Source organism: Thamnophis elegans, chromosome 16, assembly GCF_009769535.1.
Source record: "Thamnophis elegans isolate rThaEle1 chromosome 16, rThaEle1.pri, whole genome shotgun sequence".
Lineage (NCBI taxonomy): Eukaryota > Metazoa > Chordata > Lepidosauria > Squamata > Colubridae > Thamnophis > Thamnophis elegans.
The window spans coordinates 35,128,386-35,154,593 of record NC_045556.1 but is presented as its reverse complement, the minus strand read 5'-3'; the positions used below and the strand labels follow the sequence as shown (position 1 = coordinate 35,154,593).

The 26,208-nt window shown below is 49.1% G+C and overlaps 1 protein-coding gene across 2 annotated transcripts in view; it reads right to left on the bottom strand.

Annotated features, from left to right (window-relative positions):
* Window positions 1–260: 260 nt before the first annotated feature.
* Window positions 261–26,208, bottom strand: part of GAPVD1 (GTPase activating protein and VPS9 domains 1) — a 39,934-nt gene continuing 13,986 nt past the window's right edge. The window contains exons 7-26 of one of the 2 annotated variants that reach the window (XM_032232853.1): window positions 23,281–23,441; window positions 22,435–22,564; window positions 22,054–22,179; window positions 20,250–20,423; window positions 18,699–18,839; window positions 16,756–16,890; window positions 15,156–15,275; window positions 13,922–13,999; window positions 13,453–13,817; window positions 12,610–12,697; window positions 11,527–11,607; window positions 11,063–11,185; window positions 10,845–10,959; window positions 9,512–9,621; window positions 8,703–8,862; window positions 8,338–8,525; window positions 5,740–5,953; window positions 4,916–4,988; window positions 3,214–3,411; window positions 261–1,653 (exon numbers count right to left, since the gene is read on the bottom strand). In XM_032232853.1, the coding sequence (XP_032088744.1) occupies window positions 1,513–1,653; window positions 3,214–3,411; window positions 4,916–4,988; window positions 5,740–5,953; window positions 8,338–8,525; window positions 8,703–8,862; window positions 9,512–9,621; window positions 10,845–10,959; window positions 11,063–11,185; window positions 11,527–11,607; window positions 12,610–12,697; window positions 13,453–13,817; window positions 13,922–13,999; window positions 15,156–15,275; window positions 16,756–16,890; window positions 18,699–18,839; window positions 20,250–20,423; window positions 22,054–22,179; window positions 22,435–22,564; window positions 23,281–23,441 (2,921 nt within the window). In that variant the 3' untranslated portion in view covers window positions 261–1,512. The remainder of the gene's footprint in view (window positions 1,654–3,213; window positions 3,412–4,915; window positions 4,989–5,739; window positions 5,954–8,337; window positions 8,526–8,702; window positions 8,863–9,511; window positions 9,622–10,844; window positions 10,960–11,062; window positions 11,186–11,526; window positions 11,608–12,609; window positions 12,698–13,452; window positions 13,818–13,921; window positions 14,000–15,155; window positions 15,276–16,755; window positions 16,891–18,698; window positions 18,840–20,249; window positions 20,424–22,053; window positions 22,180–22,434; window positions 22,565–23,280; window positions 23,442–26,208) is intronic. The other variant, XM_032232854.1, reaches the window with a different exon arrangement.

The window sequence follows — 26,208 nt, the reverse complement described above, 5'->3', positions numbered from 1 at the left end:
ATGCCGGCCACATGACCACGGAGACGTCTTCGGACAGCGCTGGCTCTTCGGCTTTGAAACGGAGATGAGCACCGCCCCCTAGAGTCGGTAACGACTAGCACAGATGTGCAAGGGAAAGCTTTACCTTTAAGTTAAAGTCTTGAGAGACTCAAAATGAAACGTACACGAAGCAACCAGATTATTAAAGACTTCGCCCAAACGCCTGCAGTATGTTTTGTTTTTTTTAATAGGAATAATCAAAATATATATTACAGTTTCTGGTTTTCGTCGGGGAGGGGAAAAAAGTTCATTTGGGATTTGTACAGTATACACAGTCTTCCAGAAGGAAAAAGCAAAGGTATCGAGACTTTTTTTATATATATAGATATATATAGATATAGATATATATGTATATATAAATATATATATATATATATTACCATTTCTTTGCCACAATCCCTTTTGTTTCTAACTTCCTGCCTTGTGCAACAGACAAATACTGAAAGGCTCTGTCGAATTTCGTTTGGAAAAAGAAAAAAAAAAATACCCCCAAAAAGAAAAAAAAACCTAGACCGATGAGAACTGAGAAAACGAAACAACCCTCCCCCCCCCAAAAAAAAAACCCCACCCCACTTCGGGTGACTTCCAGTGTTAGTAAATTTTCACATTTTAAAAATAAATACGTGGGCTTTGATCTCCCCTCTCCCTCCAAAAGGGAGAAAGGGAGGGGGGGAAAAATCAGCTTTAAATTCAGTAGGCAGTCATAAGCATTGATCTGGAGAAATTGTGTCCCGACTCGAATCCGTGGGCCGCCCGAGATATCCGGCCGTTCGCACAACCACCGGACAGCAAAGAGTTTCCCATTCGTGCGATTTGATCATGATTGAAACGTTTCCCTTTTCGGCTTTTTTTTTTTTTTTTTGCTTCCTGCAAGCTCTTCCCTTCCGGCTTTGGAGGGGAGGGGGCTCTCTTCTTTTCACCACCCCACCCCCCCCACCCCCACCAGAAGATGCAGGCGAATGAAAAAGATGGTTAAGAAACCTCCGTCTTCGCTCCCAGCCCAGATTGACAAATAAAAAATATTGTGGCTTTATTACTATTCTTATTACTGGAGAAAGGAAAGGGAAATCATCCCGGGGAAAGGAAGAAACTTCTCCGTCCGTTGAGATTCCCAGGGACAACAAAAAAAAAAAGAGAGAGTCAGAGACTTCGGGGAGATTCCAAGATTCCTTATAAAATATGGTCCCTTTTGGAATCTCACGCTAGTTCCTAAACGAAAAAGCAGGAAGAGGGGCGGAAAAGAAACCTTTTCTTTTGGATACAAAAATAATAATAATGAGAAACGCATCCCAGCACTCCTATTAGTCGGATTAATACCGTATTTACACAGAGGGAAGGCGAGGGGTTTCCCTTTCCAATGCTGGCATCTCTCCGGTGGGGACCAGGAGAAATACATTCGTGAGGAGCTTCTACGTGGCCTCAGGGTGTCTCCCCCACCACCCCACCCCCCGGAGCAGGAAAGGCCGGCTGGGCTCACTTGCGTTCATCGATGGTCTTGATGAACTCCACGGCTGCGGTGAACTGCATCCACCAATACGATTCCTCCCCGGTTAAAGAGTTGGCGTAGAAGCTGCTAATGTACTGGACGGTGGAGAGGAGGCAAGGAGGGTTGGCCTGGGCAGGAAATCAGGAGAGAGTCCCATGGATTAATCAATAAACGGGCTTGTCTCCATCTCTGGAAGGCCACTGGCTCTTCAGGGAACGGTGGGAGGAGGTTAAAGTTCCAGCGGAAGGTATCTCCACGGTCGGGAAGGGGGGAGAGAGGGGGGGGCAACAACAACAACCCCGTGACCCGTCAAAACCGCGCTCGACTAAGCCGCGCCCGATTAAACCACGTCGCTGACGTCATCAACAGGGCGACAACAGCCAGCGTGGAGAAAGAAGGGCGCTTTAAATAGCGCTTTGAAAGCAAGCCGATTCAAGTTAAGGTAAGGGTTAGCTTTAGGGTTAGCTTTAGGGTTAGGTTAAGGGTTAGGGTTAGGTTTAGGTTTAGGGGGGTTAGGTTTAGGTTTAGGGGTTAATTTTAGGTTTAGGGTTTACAGCGTGCTTCTGTCTCCGCGCTGTTGTCGCCCTTTTGATGACATCAGTGTCGGGCGCGGTTTAGTCGAGCGCAGTTTTGTGGTGGAACCCAACAACCCGCCCGCTAACTGTGACTCTATTCGGGAGTGGACAACACTCAAAACAGAAAGGGGGAGGGGGGTTCTGCCCTTTCTCTCTTGCAACTTTTGCGGGGGGGGGAGGGGACAGAGCAGGATGTCGGGGGTGGGATCATGATTTCTCAATAATGTACAGAGGAGGGAGGAAGGAGGGAGAAAAGGAAGGAAGGAATCTAGTTATAAGTGAGGAAGGAAGGAAGGAAGGAAGGAAGGAAGGAATCTAGTTATGTGAGGAAGGAAGAAAGGAAGGAAGGAAGATGAGAAAGAGAGAAGGAGACAGAGAGAGAAAGGAAAGAAGGGTTAAGAGAGAAAAATATGGAAGAGAATGAGAAAGATTCCAGCACAAAGAGAAGGAGGGAGAGAGGAACCTAGTTATAAAGGAAGGAAGGAAGGAAGGAAGGAAGGAAGGAATATGAGAAAGAGGGAAGGAGACAGAGAGAGAAAGGAAAGAAGGGTTAGAGAAAAATATGGAAGAGAATGAGAAAGATTCCAGCAGCAAGGGAAGGAGGGAACCTAGTTGTAAAGTGAGGAAGAAAGGAAGGAATATGAGAAAGGGGGAAGGAGACAGGGAGAGAAAGAAAGAAAAGAAGGGCTATGAGAGAAAAATATGGAAGAGAAAGATTCCAGCAGCAAGGGAGGGAGGGAGGAAGGAAGGAATAAAAAAGAAAAGATGAATAGGAAAAGATTTGGAGAGTGAATTAGACCAGGGATGGAGGATGGGACGAAGGAAGGCTGATCTGACACAAAAGCTTCGTCTAATTAAATGCGACAAAGGACAAAAAAATTAAGTCCACTTTTGCAAAACCCTTCCGGGTGAAGAGAAACGCTCCCTTCTCTACCAACGCAAACATCAATTAAACCAACCCAGTTTGAATCTTGCGCTGCTGGTTTGGGAGATGGTTCAATTCTCCCTCCCACTCCCCCTGCACCCCCCCCCCAAAAAAAAGACAACCTCTAGGGACGACACCTTGGAAGTTACCCCTGGAGGAAGAAACCCCTTATGGTAGCTTCTCCTTACCTTGATGAGGACAAAAACGAGCACTGGAACGAAATCGTCCGCTCCGGGCACCGAGTCCTCGTTGGCCAAACTCAAGAGGTTCATGATGGTCGAACACATCCGCAAGACGCACTGGAGTTTGTCTCGGGGAGTCTTGTAGGCACTGATGGTGCAGATCTCGGCCTGGGCCGATGGCCAGGGGGCTTCCCGCAGGTAGACCTGGGAGGGAAGGAGGCGTTTGGCTCTTGAGGGACCTCATCCAAGTTGGGTGGAGAAGGTTCCAGATGGACGACTTCAATTCCCAGCATTCTCCGCAACGCGTGTTGGGGGAATACTGGGATTTGGAGCCCCCAGGTTTGAAGGACACCCAGGTTGTCTCGAGATAGAAAACTGTTCTGACCTCGGCTTCCCCAGCAGCACGAACCTGAGTTCCCGTCCTGAGAAATCCCTGTTATTGAACTGACAGTGAATTCCTCTCCAGCAAAGTCTTTCCTCTCCCACAGCCTTTCAAGGTAGTTCACCATTACTGACCTTGATCGGGCTTGGAGAGTGGCCAGGCCGGTATCTTTCAGACGCCGCAATACTTGGCCAGAATGCAGGAATGAACTAATGGTCTCCTGCAAACTCCCCTCCCCTTTCTCCCCTCTTTTTTTCCCTCTGGGAGAGGCCAGAGGAGAAAACCCCCTTTTATTAATTGACTGTGAATTCTGCTCATTCACCTCCAGCAAAGTCTTTCAAGGGAGGATTTACAGTCACAGACCTTATCTGGCTTGGAGAGCTGCCAGGCGGATCTCTGCAAAACTTGGCAAGGAGTCTCGGAGAGTCACGAACCAATTGAGTGAACTCATGGTCTCCTGCAAACTCCACTCCCCTTTCGCTCCTCTTTCATTTCCTCTGGGAGGGGCCATTCACCGTCCACCTGTGGCCTTCCTCCCAAGTCGACCCCTGTTCTTTAGCTGTTCCCTTAATCTGGCAACTCTGTGCATGTGCACACTGGGAACAGGCTCCAGCTGTTCGTCTGTCTCACTGATGTCTGACTCTGAAGGCAGCTGATAACTGGCATACGGCCCTGGCCCCCTCTCTGCCTCCGACACAGAGCCCTCATCAGAGCCTCCCCCAGACTCCAGGACTGGCCCATCTTCCTCCCCAACCTCCTCACTGTCCAAATCTGCCACCAGCTCTGCTGGCGGGCCACAATCAAAAAATCAAGCCACAGGTATCCACCTCCATAGTCATGTCTTCCCCCCACTACAGACTGTCCTCAACTTATGGCCCCAAGGGAGCCGGAAATTTCTAACTGCTAAAGAGATAGTTGTCCTGTGAGTTTCATGCCCCATTTTATGCCCATTCTGGCCACTGTTGTTTTAAGTGGATCCCTGTGGTTGTTAAGTTAGCAATGAGGCCCGGGTCCAGCGAATCGGGCTTCTTCCATTTACTTTGGTCAGAAGGTCGCAAAAGGGGACCGTGTGGCCCCTTGCGACCATCGTAAATAGGAGCCAGCTGCCAAGCGCCCGAATTGCGAAACATGGGCAAGGTTGTATTGCCGAAACACCAGTCGTAAGTCACCAAAAAGTCACTAACTATTGGGTTACAACCTGCCAGCCTTCCCCTCTTCCCTGCTCCCCAACTGGCTGGCTCATTTTTGCACAGGTTTTAATCACGCTTCCCCTTGTAGCATGCCGGATTCTGCAACCGGAAGGGATCTTTTGAGATGAGGGATTACCTCTGGGATCTGGAGAGCTTTATGGTTGGCAGTCACCACTTTGGACAATCTCTGGATGTGGTCATGAAGAAGCCTGGCAATAAACGAAAGGAGGAGGAGGAGGAGTGTCACTTCCTTTTCTCTTTGTTACGTCTCTCCCCAAATCTCTTGGGCAACGCAGGCGAGCCTCATCTTACGACCATAACTTAGAATTTCCACTCCTAAGGTGGTTGCTAAGGGAGCCACGTCCGATTTTACGACCTTTCCCTCCCCTTGCTGTGAAAGTGAAGCAAACCACCGCAGTTCGGTGAATGATAAGGTCGTTAAGCGAAACCGGCTTCCCTGGTTTCATTTTGCTTGTCGGAAGCCAGCTGAGATAGGAGTGGGTGCGGCGGCCTAGGGGTGGCGCTCTCGCCTCACAATCAGGAGGCTGTGAGTTGGATCCTAGGTAGAGGGTGATAGTTCCTCTCTCTGGGGACGATGAGAATGGAGCTGCTGAACAAAACTCCGCCCTGGCGACAGGAAGAGCATCCGGCCAATAAACCAAATCCCACCCTGCAAGTGATTATGGGCTCATTAAAGGTGATGATAATGATTTCGTTACCCAACTAGGTAACATCATCAGGGCTAGAAATGTCTACAAGAGAACCACCAAGCACGGAGAGCACCGAGGACCCCTTCGTTTCGACCCCGAGCTGCAGATATCCCCCTCGACTGAAACTCAGGAGGGTAGGGTGAGACCACATAGAGTCTCCCCTGAAAAGAGCCGCCCCCCTCCCAACCTCCGTGTGGGCTGAAGACCCCGAGGACGGCAAGGAGGAGACTCGGCCGGCGAGCAGACTCACTGATCCCGCAGGATGTCCCCATCCTGGTTGGGGTAGAAGGCGAGCTTGAAGATGCGGTTCATGACGCTGCGTTCGATCACCAGCTGGGCGTCCTGCATCTGCTCCTCGCTGGCGTTCTGCCAGATGACGTCCTGGGCCATCGCCCCGTAGAGGAACTGCAGGAAGTCTTCCACCTGGGCCGTTTTGTCGTCCGCCGCCGTCAGCTTCTGGAAATCTTTGGGCAAGGAACAGCGAGGGTCAGCGCTAGCAACAGCCCTTACACTTACAGTAGGTCACAGAAGTACCCCCCACTTCACATTTTGTCAATATTATAGATATAGATATAGATACTTTATTTGTATGCCGCCCTTTTCCCTGAGGGGACTCAGGGCGGCTCACAATTCAGGGGGAGGGAAGGACAAACAAGTTACAAACACGAAAACAATACATCATTAAAAGAGCACAACAGTCATACTATTCGAGTGGGGTTGAAATCTTTAGCCCCAGGCCTGTCGGGACAGCCAGGACTTAAGGGCTACGCGGAAGGCCTGGAGGGTGGTGAGGGTTCGAATCTCCACGGGGAGTTCGTTCCAGAGGGTCGGAGCAGCCACAGAGAAGGCTCTCCTCCGGGTAGTTGCCAGCCGACATTGGCCGGCTGATGGAATTCGGAGGAGGCCTAATCTATGGGATCTAATTGGCCTAGTGGAGGTGATTGGCAGTAGGCGGTCTCTCAAGTACCCAGATCCAATACCATGCAGGGCTTTGTAGGTGACAAGTAGTACCTTGAAGCGCAACCGGAGATCAACAGGCAGCCAGTGCAGCTCGCGGAGGATAGGTGTTACGTGGGTGAAACGAGGTGCGCCCACGATCACTCGCGCGGCTGCATTCTGGACCAGCTGAAGTCACCGAATACTCTTCAAGGGCAGCCCCATGTAGAGCACATTGCAGTATTCCAGCCTAGAGGATATTTAATATTTAATATTTAACTCTATCTGGCTGTGTGCTACGTTATTTTGAGGGGACAGCACATTTACACTGTTATACCAGCTGCCTACTCACTACTTGACATTGTAGCTAAGTGTCACTTCTTCAGTGTTGTCCCATGAAAAGATATCCTTAAATATTGACAAAATGTGAGGGGGTGTGCTCTTGATATACTGTATATTTGCTGGAACTGGGTATGTCTAGCCTGATGAAAAGAAGGACCAGAGGAGACATGATAGCAGTCTTCCAATATCTCAGGGGCTGCCACAAAGAAGAGGGAGTCGAGCTATTCTCCAAAGCAGTGGTCACCAACCAGGGGTCTGCAGAAAAATTATTTTGCTTTTTTTAAATATTGTAGTAAATACAATTCATCTTTTTAAAAAAAAACTTGTAAGTGTGGTCCGCGGGATTTAAAATTATGAATTGAGTGAGGCAGAGGAACAGCTGGAGCCTTTTCCCGGTGTGCGCATGCGCAGAGCTGCTAGAAGAAAAGAACAGCTCAGAAATCAGGGTCGACTTGGGAGTAAAGCCACTTGGGAGGGTGAATGGCCCCTCCCCATAGGGAATAAGAGAGGAGCGAAAAGGGAGGGGGCTTTTGCAGGAAACAATTCGTTAGTTCGTTTCAGGAGTGTGAAGATCTGTCCATGAATCTCGGGAGACTCTGTGCCCAGCCTTTCCTTGCACAGCGCCTCAATTGGAAAATATTTACATGGCAGCTTTCCAAGATAGATGAGGTCTGTGGTCATAAAAATTCCTTTGAAAGACTGTTTGCCAGGCGTTTGCCTGAATGTGCATGAGAGGAATTCACATTCGTTTAATAAAAGGGGTTTTGTTGGGACCAGGACTCTGCCTCCTGCTTTTTGGGGAAACCTAGATCAGAACACTCACTGCCAAAATTTCATTAACAGAAGAGAGAAGTCCGTTCTTCCCCATCTCCCCCACCTTCCCTTCCTCAGAGACCCCAACCCTTGAGCCTTTTCCAAGTATATAAAACTGGAGTTTTGAGTGGAAAGGGGGGTGGTTTCCTCTACGTCTTGGCCCTGCCCAATTTCTTAATTCAAATTTAATTCAATGAGACCAATCATCATTTTCCCATCCTTAGGCTGTCAAGTATAAGTATAATCATTATTTGTCATTGTACTTAAATACAATGAAATTGGTCAAACCTTCCGGCCGAGCCAATTAGACAAAGAGGATTAGGGGACTGGAGGCTAAAACATATGAAGAACGGTTGTAGAAACTGAGAAGGTCTAGTTTGATGAAAAGAAGAACTAGGGGAGACATGATAGCAGCCTTCCAACATCTCAGGGGCTGCCCCAAAGAAGAGGGAGTCAAGCTATTCTCCAAGGCACCTGAGGGCAGGACAAGAAGCAATGGGTGGAAACTAATTAAGGAGAGAAGCAACTTAGAACTGAGGAGGAATTTCCTGACAGTGAGAACAATTAATCGGTGGAACAGAAGTTGCCTCCAGAAGTTGTGAATGCCCCAACACTGGAAATCTTTAAGAAGATGTTGGATAGCCATTTGTCTGAAGTGTTGTAGGGTTTCCTGCCTAGGCAGGGGGGTTGGACTAGAAGACCTCCAAGGTCCCTTCCAACTCTGCTCTTGTATCTGTATTGCATTGAAACTCCTCACCCTGAATGAACGCTCGGATCTTGGATTCTTTGCTCTCCAGGAGCAACCGGACGCAGACGGTGGTGAAGTAGTGGTTGGCCACTTCCTTGTCCCGCAGGACTCGCTGCAGCAGCCGTTCCAGGTGGGCTTGGGTGGTCTGGAGGCCCTGGCGACAACGGGTCAGGTAGGTGAAGTAAGGGGCCCGTTTCCTGCAACAGACCAAGACGGCAGGCCGACTTTAGCAGAAGGTCCCACCCTTGACATTCAGAGATGGGTCGTTTTGACCAGAAGGGACAACACACTATGCCCCCCCTCCTCCAGGATGCCCCCATGAGCCTCTGCCCCAAATATCCGTTTTGAAAAGGGGAGACGGAGGGATTTTGAACCTGTAATCCTCAGCGATCGAGGCCAGCAATTTCCGGCACGTCTGGTTGTCAAACCGCCCGACGCAGCGCATGGTCTCCTGGAGCTGGGCCATCAGGTTCTTGTCCTGGAGGTTGATGGCTTCAGCCAGCTGGACTTTGAGGAAGCAGACGATTTCGTTGTCTGAAAGAAAGAAGGGAGGGAGGAGATGGAGGGAAGAGAGAGGAGGAAGGAAAAAAGGAGCAAGGGGAGGAGAAGAGAGAGAGAGAGAGGAGGAGGAGAAAGAAAAAAGGAAGGAAGGGGAGGAGAGGAGAGGAGAAGAGAAGAGAGGGAAAGGGGGAGAGGAGAAAGAAAAAAGGAGCAAAGGAAGAAGAGAGAGAAAAGGAGAGAGGAGAGGAAAGAAAACATGAAGGAAGGGGAGGGGAGGAGAGGAGAAGAGAGAAAGGGAAAAGGGGAGAGGAGAAGAGGAAGAAAAAAGGAGCAAAAGGAGGAGAAGAGAGAAAAAGGGAAAGGGAGAGAGGAGAAAGAAAAAATGAAGGAAGGGGAGGAGAGGAGAAGAGAAAGAGAGAGAGAGAGAGAGAGAAGAAAGAAAAAAGGAAGGAAGGGGAGGAGAGGAGAGAGAAAAGGAAAGGGGGAGAGGAGAGAAAATAACAGAGGAGAGGAGAAGAATGAATTGGGGGGAAATGAGGAGTTTCTTTGCAATTGCCCCCCAAATGGAGCGGGTGAGGGGTGGGCAGATCAGAAGTCTTTGCAGCCTCCCTTTCCATGGGGAGGGGAAGGGAGTGAGCCTCCGTGGGGGGAGGGGGCCAGGGCGGGGCCACCGGGGCTTCACCTTCGGGGTCCGTGTGATCGGGGAGGCCGTTCCGCGTGGAGTGGGGCAAGACGGGGAAAGCGATGGAGTCGGCGGAGCAGAGGGCCAGGCGCAGCTTCTTCTTGGCGTCCCTGTCGGGAGCAAAAGATGGGCGTGAGTAGAGGGCAGGGGGAGGAGGAGGAGGAGGAGGAGTGGTGCTACAAAAGTATTCTTTGCCAAAGCAATAGCAGTGAAGAAAAGCTTTGGTGAGTAATTAGTATTTCCTTCCTTCTTTCCCCACCATCTCTTTCTCCTTCCTTCCTTCCCTTAATTACTACTTCCCTTCCACCTCTCCCTCCTTAGCTCCTTTCCTTCCTTCCTTTTTTCTCCTCCTCTCCCTCCCTCCTTTTCTTCCCTTCTACCACTCCCTCTTCCCCCCTTTCCTTGTTTCCTTCCTTCATTACTTACTACTTCCATTCCACCTCTCCCTCCTTCCATTTATCTCCCTCCCTCTTTTCTTCTCTTCCATCTCTCCCTCCCTACTTTCCTTCCTTCCTTCATTATTTACTACATCCATTCCACCTCTCCCTCCTCCCATTTACCCTCTCCATCTTCCCTTCCACCTCTCCCTTCCTCCCTTCCTACTTCCCTTCCATCTCTCCTTCCTTCCATTTTCCCCCTCCATCTCTCTCCCTCCCTCTTTCCTTCATTTCCACCTCTCCCTCCTTCCCTCCCTTCCTTTTTTCCCCATCTCTCCCTCCCTCTTCCCTTCCCTTTTCCCTTTCCTTCCTTCCTACTTCCCTTTCACCTCTCCCTTTTTCCTACCCTTCCACCTCTCCTGCACTCCCTCCTTCCATTTTCCCCTCCATCTCTCCCTCCCTCTTTCCTTCCTTTCCACCTCTCCCTCCTTCCCTCCCTTACTTCCCCCCCTCCATCTCTCCCTCCCTCTTCCCGTCATTTCCTTCTTTCCTACTTCCCTTTCACCTCTTCCTTTTTCCGTCCTTCCATTCCTTCCTTTTTTCCCCTCCATCTCTCTCCCTCTTTCCTACCCTTCCACCTCTCCCGCCCTCCATCCTTTCCTTCCTACTTCCCTTCCACTTCTCCCTTCCTTCCAGATTTCCATGTGCACACACACACAGACACACAAAGCCCCCACCACCACCACTTTATCAGTTTTCATTCATCCCAAGGTCCTTAAGCCTGCAAAGACCAGCCAAGGAAAGAAATGACCAATGAATCTGACGCAAGAAGAAGAATCAGACCTGCTCCTCTGCCAGGGGCCCCCTATCCACTAAAAAGAAAGCTGGGGGCATCTTCTCCCCCAACCCCCTCCATGCAATCTCCCCAGGCTGGTGCTTGAGCCCCCCGGAGGCACCTGTAGGAGAAAGTGGAGTCCTGCGGTTGAGCTGCCTGGCTGGCCGAATCCGGCATGTCATCGGCCGAGATGTTCTGCAAGGCGTCGTGGAGGCTCTCGTTGTCCCCAATGGCTTCTGGGGGGGGGGGGGGAAGGCATTTGACAGGGTAAGCGTGTCTTTATCTTTCTCCCGCCCGCCTGCCGAAGGGAAGGGGTGAACGGCGAGAGGGGAGACTCACCGGTGCTGTCATAATTCACGGCGGCCCCCTCGCAAGGGCTGGCGCGCTTGATGGCGTTCCTGTACTTGTCCAGAATGTCTTCAGCCGCCTGGGCTTGAGTGCTCAGCCGAGGGCTGGAGTCGTCTGACGGATCAAACCAAACAGTCAAATGTTTTGGGCACCTGGAATCGTTCCAAGGCCTGAATGACCCTGGATAAAGTCTCCTTCCTCCTTCCTTTGGCTCTCAAAATTAGTAACCAGCTAAACCCACCGTGGAGGGGAAAAAAAGAGGATGGCTGGAGATCTAAACACGACACTGAATTATGTTCCCCCAAAATATGAGAAATGTAAGAGAAGGAGAAGCAGAGACTGTCAGAATATTCATGAACGAACCCGCAATGGGTAGGCTCGTAATTCAAGGGTTATTTGCGAAGTGATAGGAAGGTTAGCAAGAACGGGCTAGAAGGACTGAAACCCCTACAAACCTTGGAGAGAGGGAAATCGGTCGGGCACAAAGTCATCCTTCTCCTTGTCTTGTTTTTCTTTTTTTCTAAACGGAATTTGAGCTGGGAAGTAAGCAGGTAATATGTTTTAGTTGGTACTAGATCCCTTTTTTGCATGGAAAGAAAGAGAAAGGAAGGAGAAAGAAAGAAAGAAAGAAAGAAAGGAAAGAAGGAAAGGAAGGGAGGGAGGAGAAGGAGGAAGGGGAAGGAGAGAGAAGTTGAGACAGAATGGAGGGAAGGGGAAGGAAGGGAAGAAAGGAGAAGGGAATGAGGGAAGAAAGGAGGAGGGAAGGAAAGGAGGAGGGAGCTACAGAGAAGGAAGGAAATGGAGGGAGGGAGGGAGGAGGGAGGAAGAAAGAAAAAGAAAAAAGAAAGGAAGGCAGGAAGGAAGGAGAAAGAAAGAAAGAAAGAAAGAAAGAAGGAAAGGAAGGGAGGGAGGGGAGGGAGGAAGGGGAAGGAGAGAGAAGAAAGATGAGACAGAATGGAGGGAAGGAAGGGAAGAAAGGAGAAGGGAATGAGGGAAGAAAGAAGGAGGGAGATGGGAATGAAGGAGGAGGGAAGGAACGGAGGAGGGAACTACCGAGAAGGAAGGAAATGGAGGGAGGCGGAAGGAAGAAATAAAAAGAAAAAAGGAAGGAAGGAAGGAAGGAAGGAAGGAAAAAGAAAGAAAGAAAGAAAGAAGGAAGGAAAGACGGACAATGAAAGAGAGAAGGAAGATGAGAGAAGGGAGGGAAGGGGAAGGAAAGGAAGAAAGGAGAAGGGAATGAGGGAAGAAAGGAGGAGGGAGATGGGAATGAAGGAGGAGGGAAGGAAAGGAAGAGGGAGCTACAGAGAAGGAAGGGAATGGAGGGAGGGAGGAAGAAGAAAAAAAAGAAAAAAGAAAGAAATGACAGCAGGAAGGAAAAAGAAAGAAAGAAAGAAAGAAAGAAGGAAGGAAAATGAAAGAGAGAGAAGGAAGATGAGAGAAGGGAGGGAAGGAGATGGAAATGAGTTGAATGTTTCTCTTTGTTGAAAATGGAAGATTTAAAAAAAATAAAAGTCATAACAACTGAAGTATGGCTTCACCTTTGGGCATGGCTGAAACGAAACGCTTCCTCCACCAGGGTTTGTTTCGGTCTGATTTTTCGTCATCGCTGTCCTTCCGGTCTTCAATCTATGGGTAGGGAGAAATTAGGCTGAGCTGGGTTACAACGGGTAGGAAGATCTACCTTCCCCCGGGCAGTTGTGAAAACAGGAAGGGACTGAATAGTACATTGCCAAGAGATTCAGACATGGTAGCATAAAAGTCAGAAAGAAGGCAAACAAGCAGAGAGGGAGGGAACGAAAGAAAGAAGGAAGGAAGCAAAAGTGAAAGGAAGGAAAGTGTTGTGGCCTGCCAGCAGAGCTGGCGGCAGATTCAGACAGTGAGGAGGTTGAGGAGGAAGATGAGCCAGTCCTGGAGTCTGGGGAAGGGTCTGAGGAGGGATCTGTGTCGGAGGCAGAGAGGGGGCCAGGGCCGTCTGACAGTTATCAGCTGCCTTCGGAGTCAGACATCAGTGAGGCAGAAGAACAGCTGGAGCCTGTTCCCAGTGTGCGCATGCACAGAGCAGCCAGACGAAAGGAAGAGCTAAAGAACAGGGCCCTCCCAGAGGGAATAAAAGAGGAGCGAAAGGGGAGTGGAGTTTGCAGGAGACAATTAGTTCATTCCTGCATTCTTGCCAAGTATTGCGGCATCTGAAAGATATCGGCCTGGCCACTCTCCAAGCCTGATAAAGATCGGTAATTGTGAACTACCTTGAAAGACTGTGTGAGAGGAAAGACTTTGCTGGAGAGGAATTCACTGTCATTTAAATAAAAGGGGTTTATCGGGACGAGGACTCGGCTTTGTGCTGCTGGGGAAGCCGAGGTCAAAGCAGACAGACCCCCTACCTCTCCCCTGCAGGAATCTTTGCTCGGAGACGAAAACGAAGACTGTGGTCCGGCGATCATCGCCACCCCTCCGATGTTGATCCCGGGCTGCCCCGAAAGCTCCCGCTCCTCGTTCCCCGCTCGCCTGTTCCAGCCAGGATCACTCATGGGCCTCCGGGCGGACGAGACGATATCGGAGCTCCTGCTGCGCACGAGTCTTTCCGGGTAGGAGTAGCGCTGCTTGAAGGCCTCCGAGTCGAAGAGCATGGCCATGTGGGAGGTGAAGTTGGGGAGCCTGGCGTCGCTGCTGCCCAGGCTCCCTTCCAAGATGGGGGGGTCCGGAGGCGGGTGAGATGGCCGGGCATAGTGGACCTTGGGCCTGACCACTGCAGGGGGAAAAAGCCACGGGATGGAGGAAGGTCGCAAGTAGAGCTTGGGGAAAGGGGCGGAGGAGCTGCTCGCGAGGGCTTCCCGCTTGGGAGAGAATTACCTTCGTGAGCCACCAAGGGGTCGAACATGGCGAGGAGGGAATCCGCTGGACAAGGAGGAGAGGTCAAGTGGCTGGCGCCTGAAATGCGAAGATCGGAACAAATTGGGAGAAATTGTTCGGCAAAATTCTTCCAGGGCTGAGAGACGGCCCAGCCACCGAATGCATGGAGCACAGGTTCACAGAAGGACAGATCTGGGAAGGGACCTCGGAGGTCTTCTAGTCCAACCCCCTGCTGAGGAAGGAGACCCTGTACCGTTTAAGACCAGTGACCCAGTGATGGGAAAGCCAGGGGGAATCATCAAACCCGCATCTGGACAAACTGGTGCAACACCCAGAAAAATACAGCCTCCTTCACTAAATCCTCCAGGGGGGAATTGAAGGCAAAGGAGGTCCAGGCAGAAGAACAACATCATGGCTTTATCGGGGAAGGGAAAGGAGAAGGGAGAGGAGGAGGAAGAAGAAGAGGGATGAGGGGAGGAGGGGGAGGAAGAGGAGAAGAAGAAGAATGAGGAGGAGGAGGAGGAGGAGGAGGAAGGAGGAGGAGGAGAAGGAGAAGAAGAAGAGAGGGAGGAGAAAGAGAAGAAGAAGAGAGGGAGGAGGAGGAAGAAGAAGAAGAGGAGGAGGAGGAAGAGGAGAAGAAGGAAGGAGAAGGATAAGAGAAGGAGGAGGAGGGAGAAGGAGAAGAAGAGGAGGGAGAAGAGGAGGAGGAGGAAGAGGAGGAGAAGAAGAAAAAAGACAGAGAAAAAGAGAAGGAGAAGAGGAGGAGGAGGAGGAGGAAGAGAGGGAGAAGAGGAAGGGAAAGGAGAAGGGAGAGGAAGAAAAAGAAGAGGGATGAGGGGAGGAGGAGGAGGAGAAAGAGGAAGAGAGGGATTAGAAGAAGAAGAATGAGGAGGAGGAAGAGGAGGAGGAGGAGAAGAAGAAGAAGGAAGGAGGAGGAGGAGGAGGAGGAGAAGAAGAAGAGAAGGAGAAAAAGAGAAGGAGAAGGAGAAGAGGAGGAGGGGGAGGAGATGAAGCACCCACAACTTCTGAAGGCAACTTCCATTCCACCAATTAATTATTCTCACTGTCAGGAAATTTCACCTCGTTTCTAGGTTGGTTCTCTCCTTGATTAGTTTTCATCCACTTGTTTGAACTGGCATAGAGTTTCCTGCTCTGATCGGGGGGGGGGGTGTGGTTGGACTAGAAGACCTCCGAGCTCCCTTCCAGCTGCGTTGCTATTCTGCTATGCTCTTACCGTGCACCGCTTCATCCATGTCGGGGCTGGTGACTGAATCTTTCCCACCGAAGTCGGAGCTGCACTCGGACCGGAGATCCTCAATCTTGTTGGGGATATCTTCGGACGTTGCGCTAATACCTTTGAAGAGGACGACAAAGAGCTCTCGTCAGCTTGAAGTGTAAAAAATTGCAAAACGACTTGAGGGCAAAACTGGAAGCTATCCTGCTGGTTGAGTCCACAGATCTTCCGGGGACGTGACGTAAATTCCCAGAATTCCCCTGGACCAGCCTAGTCACGGCTGAGGATCGTTGAAACAATGGATGGACACCCTCTGGGTCTATGGTCGGACTTCAACTCCCACAATTCCAAGGCACGCAGCCAAGGCGTAAAATTCTGGCCTCTAATGCATGGATGTCTTTTTTTTTCTCCAAAAGGCAACTAACTGGGTTTTTTTTTCCCTTGAGGTTTCACTCCTCATCCAAGGAGCTTCTTCTATTCCTGAAGAACTAAGTAAGAACTGAAGAAGCTTCTTCAAAAGCCCAGTTAGCCTTTTGGAAAAGAAAACTTTGGGAAAACCATGCCCCTGGTGATGGAGAATCTCTGTAGACTTTTAATGCATGGAGACTTCGATTCCCAACTCCAGCCTGGGTGCTGCTTAGAATTCTGGGAATTGAAGTCTCCCAGAATTCTCTGTGCAAAGGGGAGAAGGTTAATCTAAGCTCCTAGGTAAGAGATGTGGTTCAAAATACCCAGATAAATTTCTGCTTTGCTGCTTCCTCTAAATCAGGGGTGACCAACCTTTTGGAACTCAGAGACCACTAAATTCATAATTTTAAATCCCACGGATCACTAATATGATCTGCCTAATGACCGGCTGGGTGGGTGTGGCGAGGTGGTCATGTGACTGGGTGGGTGTGGCCAAATCAATGTCGGTCATGTCGAGAAGCGCCTCGCCAGCCTCTACTCGCCCCTCCTCTGCCAACCTCGCCTGCCGGGCTCCTTAGGGCCCCAACAGGAAGCCGTTGCTGGAGCTAAGTAGCCACCAGGAGAAAGAGTTGGCAAAACAGCTCAGTTCAAATTGGATCGGACCGAGGAGGAGGAGACTCAGCAGAAGCACCTCACTGAGGACTAGGAGCATAGGCTTTCGAAGCAGAGGGAAGATCTGCGGGAGTGCAAGGCCAGGTGCCGGCGCCTGGAGGCTCAGCGGGTTGAGATGGTCAGCCAGTTCCAGGCCATGATGCAGTCCTACGGGAACGAGGCCCTCCGGCTCTTCGCCACCAGCGGCTCTTCCCTCCAGCCTTCGCCCAAAGCCCCCCACCAGGAGGCTGAAGCAGACCCCAAGTGGGAATTTCTGCCCCCCTCCGACCCACACAAAAAGACCCCAAAGGGGGAGACTCTCTGCAGCCACACAAGCGTTCATTGCACGTATCCGTCCCAGGGGCCGTAGTTTGAGGACCCCGGATTTAGTGCCATATAAAAAAATGCAAATAATTTTTCTGCGGACCGCCAACATTTTCTCACGGACCACCAGTAGGTGACCGCTGATCTAAAACATAAGCAATTTGACCCAGGCTAAGGAATCTTCTATTTTTCTGGGGGAGGGGGGGTATTTCCTCACCTGACACCACACTGAGGCCTGGTGTGCTAGGCCGGGAACTGACTTCCCTCACGTCGGTATCATCGGAGGCACTTCCTACCCCCGAGCAGCTCTCCAATTCTTGCAGCCTTTCTTCCTGCTTGAGGTCTGGAGCCTCTAAAGAGGAGAGGGAAGAATCAGATTCACAACACGTGCAGTCCTCACCATCCTTCATTTAACGACCAGACAGTGTTGGGGGTGGGGGGAAACAAACAGTCCTCACACTTACGACTGGGACAACATGCCCAGAGTCACGTGATCAAAATTTGGAGGGCACGGCAAACCAGCATATGGAATTTATGACAGTTGTGGGGCCCTGGAGAACTTCCAAAATAAATAAAGGAATAAAGAGGAATCGGTGTACTTCCAAGACTTGGGGAAGATTTTGTGACTGGTTAGAGAAAGAATATGAATAAGATAGAAAAGAAAGGAAGAGAGAGAAAAAGAAACCCAGGTGATACACTATTAAATGAAAATGGAGGGTGGGTGGAAGAAGGGGGAGCTATAAATGTAGTAAAGTACAAATACATAAGTATATGTTCAAAGAATGAGACATAGGTAAAAAAAAACAGGTTGGAAAATGTGACGAGGAAAAGGGAATGCAAAATGGCAAATATGAAGTCAGAAGCTGGGTTTGCTGGAAGGCCATCCCGTAAAATACACCCGACGGAAAAAGGAAAATAGGCAACCACAAAAATAGAAGAGGAAAGTAAGAGGAGAGGAGAAGAGAGGGAAGGAGAGGGAAAGAAGGAAGAGGAAAGGAGAGGAAGATTAAGAGGGATAGGAAGAGGGAGAGCGAGGGAAGGAGAGGGAAAGAAGAAAGAGGAAAGAAGAGGAAGATGGGGAGGGATAGGGAAGAGGAGAGAGGGAAGAAAGAAGAAAGAGGAAAGGAGAGGAAGATTAAGAGGGATAGGGAAGAGGGAGGGAAGGAGAAGGAAAGAAGAAAGAGGAAAGGAGAGGAAGATGGGGAGGGATAGGAAGAGGAGGAGAGAGGGAAGGAGAGGGAAAGAAGAAAGAGGAAAGGAGAGGAAGATGGGGAGGGATTGGGAGGAGAGAGGGGAGGAGAGGGAAAGAAGAAAGGAGGAAGGTGGGGAGGGGTAGGAAGAGGGAGAGGGAAGGAGAGGGAAAGAAGAAAGAGGAAAGGAGAGGAAGATTAAGAGGGATAGGAGGAGAGAGGAAAGGAGAAGGAAAGAAGAAAGAGGAAAGGAGAGGAAGATGGGGAGGGATAGGAAGAGGAGGAGAGAGGGAAGGAGAGGGAAAGAAGAAAGAGGAAAGGAGAGGAAGATGGGGAGGGATTGGGAGGAGAGAGGGGAGGAGAGGGAAAGAAGAAAGGAGGAAGGTGGGGAGGGGTAGGAAGAGGGAGAGGGAAGGAGAGGGAAAGAAGAAAGAGGAAAGGAGAGGAAGATTAAGAGGGATAGGAGGAGAGAGGAAAGGAGAAGGAAAGAAGAAAGAGGAAAGGAGAGGGAGATGGGGAGGGATAGGAAGAGAGGGTATGAAGGGGAAGAGGTAGAGCAGAGTTGGGGAGAGGGAAGAGAAGAGGGAAAGGGAAAAGAGGAGGGAGGGAGGAAGAAAGTAGAGATGGAGGGAGGGAGGGAGAAAAGGAAAGGAAAGGAGGGTGCAGGTAAAACCACATAGGTGTATGGGATGGTAAGCAAAGCAATCCTGATCATATATTTTAATATTTTATATGGAAAAACGAATGTTTTAAAAGTGTTAAAATTAAAATAATAGTTAATTAAAGTAACTATGAGAATGTAGACTTGTAAATGTGTGCGTGAGACTAAAAAATGAAAAGAGAGAAGGAACCGTTTACAGGTTGCGGAAGGCAGAGAAGAGGGAGCCATTGGCTCCTCGCGCCCTTTTCCCTCCGTTTCTCTGTCCTTTTGCATGCTGTGGAAAAACGTTACCGATGGAGGATTCTTCACCTGAGTCACTCGGGAGGACCTCCACACTCCAAGCTTCGCTGGTGGTTTCGGAGATGGTGGAACCCGTGCAGGGGTCAAAGAGCACCGAGCCGGAACCAGGCAAACACAGCAGGCTGCCCAGGACGTTTTCAGCCGCAGCCCCTGGGGGAGAGAAGTCACTGTGAACAGGTCACAAGGATGGATGGATGGATGGATGGATGGATGGATGGATGGATGGCACAGAAGGATAGATAGATGATTGATAGATAAGTTGATGATAGATGAATAGATGGATGGATGGATAGATGGCACGGGATGATAGATAGATAGATAGATAGATAGATAGATAGATAGATAGATAGATAGATAGATAGATAGATAGATAGATAGATAGATAGATGGAAAATAGAGAGAGACAGATAGACAGACAACACAGAAGGATAGAGATAGATAGATAGATAGATAGATAGATAGATAGATAGATAGATAGATAGATAGATAGATAGATAGATAGATGGAAAATAGAGAGAGACAGATAGACAGACAACACAGAAGGATAGAGATAGATAGATAGATAGATAGATAGATAGATAGATAGATAGATAGATAGATAGATAGATAGACAGACAGACAGACAGACAGAAAATAAGGAGAGAGACAGACAACACAGGAGAGAGAGAGAGATATGGAAAATAGAGACAGACAGACAGACAATACAGAAGGATAGGATGGATGGACGGATAGATGACACAGAAGGAGAGAGAGAGAGAGAGAGAGAGAGAGAGAGAGAGATGGAAAATAGAGACAGACAAACAGACAGACAATACAGAAGGACAGGATGGATGGATGGATGGATGGATGGATGGATGGATGGCTAGATAGATGACACAGAAGGATAGGATGGTTGGACGGATGGATAGACAGACAGACTGACAGTCAGATAGATAGATGATAGATGACAGAAGGCTAGATTGATGACAGACAGACAGACAACACAGAAGGATAGGATAGATGGATGGATGATAGATGACAGGATAGATTGATGATAGATAATAGATCAGTGGTAGTCAACCTGGTCACTACCGCCCACTAGTGGGCGTTCCAGCTTTCATGGTGGGTGGTAGGGGTTTGCTGTAACTCTGCTTTATAAATTTTATAAAGTAAAGTTACTTCCCTACTTTATAAATCACCATTTACTGTGGAACCGGTGGGCGGTTAGAAAATTTTACTACTAACAGAGATATAAAAGTGGGTGGTAGGTATAAAAAGGTTGACTACCCCTGCAATAGATAGATGACAGAAGGATAGATTGAGGATAGATGAGAGGGGGGGGGGAGAGAGAGAGAAAGGTGAGAGGGAGGGAGGAGGCAGAAAGAGACAGAGAAAGAGAGAGGGAGAGGGACGCACACACAGAGAGATGAGAAAGAGAGACAGAGACAGAGAGATGAGAGGGAGGAGGAGGAAGAAAGACTATCTACTATGGACAGGCAAGGTTCACTTTCATTCGCAGGACCATTTATGAATCAAAGGTTCCCTTTCACCTCCTTGCTCAACAGCCCCCAAATACGTTACCTGTGATCTCCTGCAAACGGTCTTCGTCAATATTCGGGTCGAAGTCACTTCCCAGCACATCCGTGCTCCAGGTCTCGCTCACGGTTTCCGAGATGTCCCGGTCTTCGGTCAAGCCCATCATGTCGCGAATCTCAAATTTGCGGAGCTTATCGTCCAGGTTGTCCTGGGTGGTAGCTGTTTGCCAAAAAAGAAAAAGGACAGAGAGAAAGAGAGAGATTGACCGAAAAGCTTTGTTTAAAAAATAATTCTAAGTCGACCCTTGTTCTTTAGCTGTTCCCTTCGCCTGGCAACTCTGCGCATGCGCACACTGGGAACAGGCTCCAGCTGTTCCTCTGCCTCACTGATGTCTGACTCTGAAGGCAGCTGATAACTGGCATACGGCCCTGGCCCCCTCTCTGCCTCCGACACAGAGCCCTCATCAGAGCCTTCCCCAGACTCCAGGACTGGCCCATCTTCCTCCCCAACCCTCCCCACTCTCTGACTCTGCTGCCAACTCCACTGGCGGCCCACAATAGTCCAGTTGTGTCCAACTCTGAGGTTCATCCCCGTTTCTTATCCAAGAGAGCCATGGGGTTGTCAGAAGACACTGCCGTGGTCATGTGGCCAGCGTGAGCAGATGCCAAGGAGCACAGAACGCTGTGGTGGTACCTATTTATCTACTCTCATTTGCATGCTTTCGAACTGTTAGATGGGCAGGAGCTGGAGCAAGGGAAGGGATCTCACCCTGTGTGCTGCGCCCAGGGCTCGAACCTGGGCTGTCAGTTGACAAGCTCAACATCTTTTTTAAAAAATTTTTAAAAAGATTTTTATTAACAAACATGTAAAATACACACACACAAAACTTAGACGTACACCACATTTATACAATACAGTGCGAACAGGAACTTCCTGTTCTTTATAATAGCAATTAGCAATCGATACCGCTCACCTTATATTATTTCCCCTTCTATTGTATTTCATTTGGGTTTCACCTTTCTTAACCCTCTTATTTTACTCATAACTATTATTTTTTGAGTTTTGTTGTATTCCTTCATTGATTTTTGTTTCTTTCCTCCATCCACCTATACCATTTATCCCATATCTGGTAGAATTCTGATTCTTCCTTTCCCTGTATTTCTTTAATTAGTTTATCCATTTCGGCACAGTCCATAACCTTTCTTATTATTTCATCTTCGCTTGGGATAAATTTGTTTTCCCATTTCTGGACAAAGGCAATCCTTGCCGCCGTAATTATATGTAGTATTATGTAACGTTCCCGTGGTTCGCCCATGAGGCCAATGTTGAGAAAAGACAGGACACAACCTTTCTCGGGATGGAGCGACCCAGATTGGGGGTCTGAGAGCCCCTTTTATTGAGATAGGACAAAGGCAGGAGGAGCAATAGCATGTGGTTAAAAACAGCCTGTAAAAGTACAATTTCTAATCTACTGCTCAGTCAAATCCTGGACGTCAATGGTAGGGCACATATCAGAATGTTATGTTATGCACTATCAGGATGTTATGGGGTTTTAGGAGTTTGTTTTCTCCTGTGTGGTTCAGCGTGACTCTGCATGCCCTGGTATGAACTGGGCCACGGGTGACCACTACGCCTACACAAGGAATTATATTACAACAGTATTAAATACTGGATTTCTTTTTTGGATTTCACAGACATTAGTCCTAATTAAAAAAAACTATTCTATTTTAACCCCTGTTATTTCCTCTAAGCTCAACATCTTTAACCACTGAGCCATTACATGCCACCACCACCACCCCAACCTCTTGGGAGATATTTCTGCTAGGTAACTTTGCGGGTCGCTTCTTACCTTGCTCACGTTCCAGAAGCTGCAAGGCCTCGACTCCGTTACTTCCCGACGGGCCAGCCCCCGATTCGGAAACGGATTCTCCTTCTAAATCCAGGGAGGATACCGAATTGGAGCGATTGGAAGGGCCTGTTTGGAAGGAGGAGGAGAAGAAGGGGGGGGGAGAACGGGCCAATTAAGAGTTGCACCCCAGCCCCAAAAAGAGACGCCCAATAAATGCAACAGAAGGAAGCCGAGGCAGAACAAAAAAGGAAAAAGGGCTACTAAACGCGCAAAATAATAATGATAATGGAGTTTTGCAACAGCGGGTTCGGAGATAGCAATGCACGAAAGCTCCGTTTAAACACGTTTCTGATGGACAAGGAACAAAAGTGAGCCCTTCACCTTCGGATATGCCTTCCAGATTATCACTGCAGAGGGAAAACCTCAGGGTTTTATCAGGTTTACCGTGGAGTTTGGAATCGTCAACAGGAACATCGCCTTGGCTCCCATCGGCCAGCTGCATGTTTAAAACCTGGGAAGGAAGCAGAGAGAAAAGGAGGTGGGGGTGATGTTGGGGGTGGTGGTGGTGGTATTTGAAACATATGAACGCCTGCATTCCTCTCCCAATTGGTCCCTGAGAAGCATTGTTGCAGGATTCAGAAGCAAGGAGCTGGGATTTCTCTTTCTGCCCTCCCTGGACGTAGTGAGGAATTTCCTTGGAAAGCAGCAGGGAACTCCTGTGCTTCCTTGGAAGTAGGTGTTGGGGCCCGCCAGCAGATTCAGACAATGAGGAGGTTGGGGAGGCACCTGGGCCAGTCCTGGAGTCTGGGGAAGGCTCTGATGAGGGCTCTGTGTTGGAGGCAGAGAGGGGGCCAGGGCCATCTGACAGTTATCAAGTGCCTTCAGAGTCAGACTTCAGTGAGGCAGAAGAACAGCTGGAGCCTGTTCCCAGTGTGCGCATACGCAGAGTTGCCAGAGGAAAGGAACAGCTGAAGAACACGGGTCAATTTGGGAGAGACAGAGAGAGAGACAGAGACAGAGAGGGAAGGAGGGAGACACACACAGAGAGACAGGGAGAGAGACAGACAGACAAAGAGGGAGAGGGGGAGAGACAGGGAGAGAGACAGAGAGGGAGAGGGGGAGAGAGAGGGGGAGAGACACACACAGAGAGACAGAGAGAGGGATGGGGGGGAAGCATTGGGAACTGAATCGCTTGAATAGACGCCTATTTCACCTTCGCTTACGTACCTCATTTTCTGACATCATTCCAGGGGTGATTTGTGGACCAGTCCCTAGAGAAATGACCAACACCTCTTCCGGCTGGACTTCCTGTATGGTCTCTTGGGAGAACCCATCGTAATCTGGATGTTGGTCCATCTGAATATGGGAACGGCTCCTGCTGCGCGTGGCTGGAACAACCACAAATTCATACATAAATATCCCTTTTTGGGGGGGAGAGGAGGACTCAAGAACATCTTACAATTTAAGACAAGAGGGCAGCAGAGGCCAAGACTTGTGAGAGGCGAGGTGTATGAGGCAGTCGGACGCCGATCAATACAGGGAATTAATACTGGCTAGAGCTACACCAAAGCTACACCACAGAGTAAGTCTGCTCTTTGGGAAGTGTTGCTGAGATCTCAACGTTGCACGAAGCTTTGAAATTTTCAGTGGCACTACCGCTTACTACCCCTCAGCAGAGAATTCCCTACTATAAGCTTGATAGGATTTAAAATATGGAAAGATCCAAGGATTTGAGCTGTCTCACCTTCCCTGTAATACCCAGGACAGGTTGTCTGAATTCTCTCCTACGGCCCAAAAGTTCGTGTTTCCCCTATATACGAATCTTTCTATAGCCTCCACTACGTTTCACGATTTAAATCATATTAAAGCCTCCTCGGTGCATGCCAGCTTCGAAACATCATAAACCACCATCATCATTTAAAACAGCCCCATAACCCCGTGGGGTGGAATCTGGGCAACTGAATGGGGCGAGTAGAGTGTTTTGCTGGCCCGATGCCCTTCCTGTCGCCAATGCGGAGTTTTGTTCAGTAGATATATTCTCATTGTGCCCAGAGAGAGAGAAATATCTTCAGCTACTTACCGTGATTCCCTGAAAATAAGACAGGGTCTTATTTTCTTTTGACCCCTGAAATAAGCGCTTGGCCTTATTTTCGGGGAGGTCTTATTTTTGAGGTGCAGGAAGCCTGTCCCCCCCCCCCGCCCTTTCCGCCCCCAGGAAAATGGCAGGGACCGGCTCCGCATGTGTGGAGGAAGGCTTATTTTAGCGCATGAGCTCAAAATCCTAATTGGGCTTATTATCCAGGAAGGTCTTATTTTTGGGGAAACAGGGCATCACAGTAGATTTCTTGGGTTGACCTCAACTGGTTGAGATATGTTATCCTGCAAAGCTTGGTTTAGAAACTTGAGGAACGAGTCTGCACAACTTTGGCCAAAGGGAAACCCAAGCATGTCTCGGGATGGCTTAGAATAATGTGTGAACCTTGATAATTCTGATTTTAATAAGCCTCAGTGGAGAGGGAGTATTGCAGTGTATGTGGAGCCCGATTCCAGTTGGAATAGAAGTTAAGGCAACAGGCTAAAAAGCAGGAGACCATGAGTTCAAGTCCTTAGCTATGAAAGCTGGGTGACTTTGGGCCAATCACTAGGAGACGGTGAGTTCTAGTCCTGCTTTAGCCCTGAAAATTGGTTGGATAACTTTGGGCCAATAAGCATGAGATGGAGAATTTGAATCCTACCTTAGCTATGAAAACCGGCTGGGTGACTTTGAGCCAATCACCAGGAGATGGAGAATTCTAGTTCAGCCTTGGCCATGAAAGCCAGCTGGGTGATTGTGGGCTAATCACCAGGGGACAGTGAGTTCTAGTCCTGCTTTAGCCTTGAAAGCTGCCTGGGTGACTTTGGCCCAATCCCCAAGAGCTGGAGAATTCTAGTCCTGCTTCATCTCAGAAAACCAGCTGACTGACTCTGAGCCAATCACTCAAAGACGGAGAGTTCTACTCCCGCTTTTGCCATGAAAGCCAGCTGGGTAACTTTGGGCCAGTCTCTCTCAGCCCAACCAACCTCACAGTGTTGTCGTTTCGGGAGAAAATCGGCGGAGAGAGCTGTGTTGGATTATAGGTGCATCCCCGCCTTGAGTAATTTGTAAAAATGATGATGGCAGGATGCTAAATAAATGAATAAATAAATAACTAAATAAGCAAAGCTGCCCAGCAAAAAATGTTTCTTCACATGCGTTCAGAGAGGGAAGCCAGCATGGAAAGTTCCAGCTTTAAAGGTCAAGGTTACCCTCGCATATATGTGCTAGTCATTCCCGACTCTAGGGGGCGGTGCTCATCCCCGGTTCAAACCCGAAGAGCCAGCAATGTCCGAAGACGTCTCCGTGGTCATGTGGCCGGCATGACTCAACGCTGAAGGCGCACGGAACGCTGTTCCCTTCCCACCAAAGGTGGCCCCTATTTTTCTCCTTGCATTTTTAACGTGCTTTCGAACTGCTAGGTTAGCAGAAGCTGGGACAAGTCACGGGAACTCCCTCCATTACGCGGCGCTAGGGATTCAAACTGCCAAACTGGCGACCTTTCTGATTGACAAGCTCAGCGTCTTAAGCCCCGAGCCACTGCGTCCCTACCAAGATCAGCTTTGCAGAGACCCTAATCAACAGGAAGAAGCAGAGAGAAAGGACCACTACCCACCAAAAGGGGTTACGAGATTTATATGAGCGGTGAGGTTGGTAGCAGAGGTATCCCAGGCTGTGATGGTAGCCAATTGTTGTCCTGGATTGGCCGCATTGAAGAGAAACAAAAGAAAAATCGTTGAGAGGATACAAAAGACCCCAGGACAGTTGTAAATTGCAAACATTTGTCAAAGGAGCAACGAGGAATTATTCAAAAGGAAAGCATTCTAAAAACTGAAGCCCGGCAAATTGGATTTTTAAACGCAGGTAGTCCTCCACTTACGGCAATCCACTTAGTGACCGTTTGAAGTTACGACGACACTTAAGAAAGGGACTTTGGACCATGTTTTTTTCCCTTTTCAACAGGGAAGCCCGAATCAATCACTGTGTGACTAACTTCACACAACGGCAGTGACTCGTTTAACAACGAGGGGAGGGGCAAGAAAGATTGTAAAATGGGGGGGGCAGAGATTCACGATTCGTCT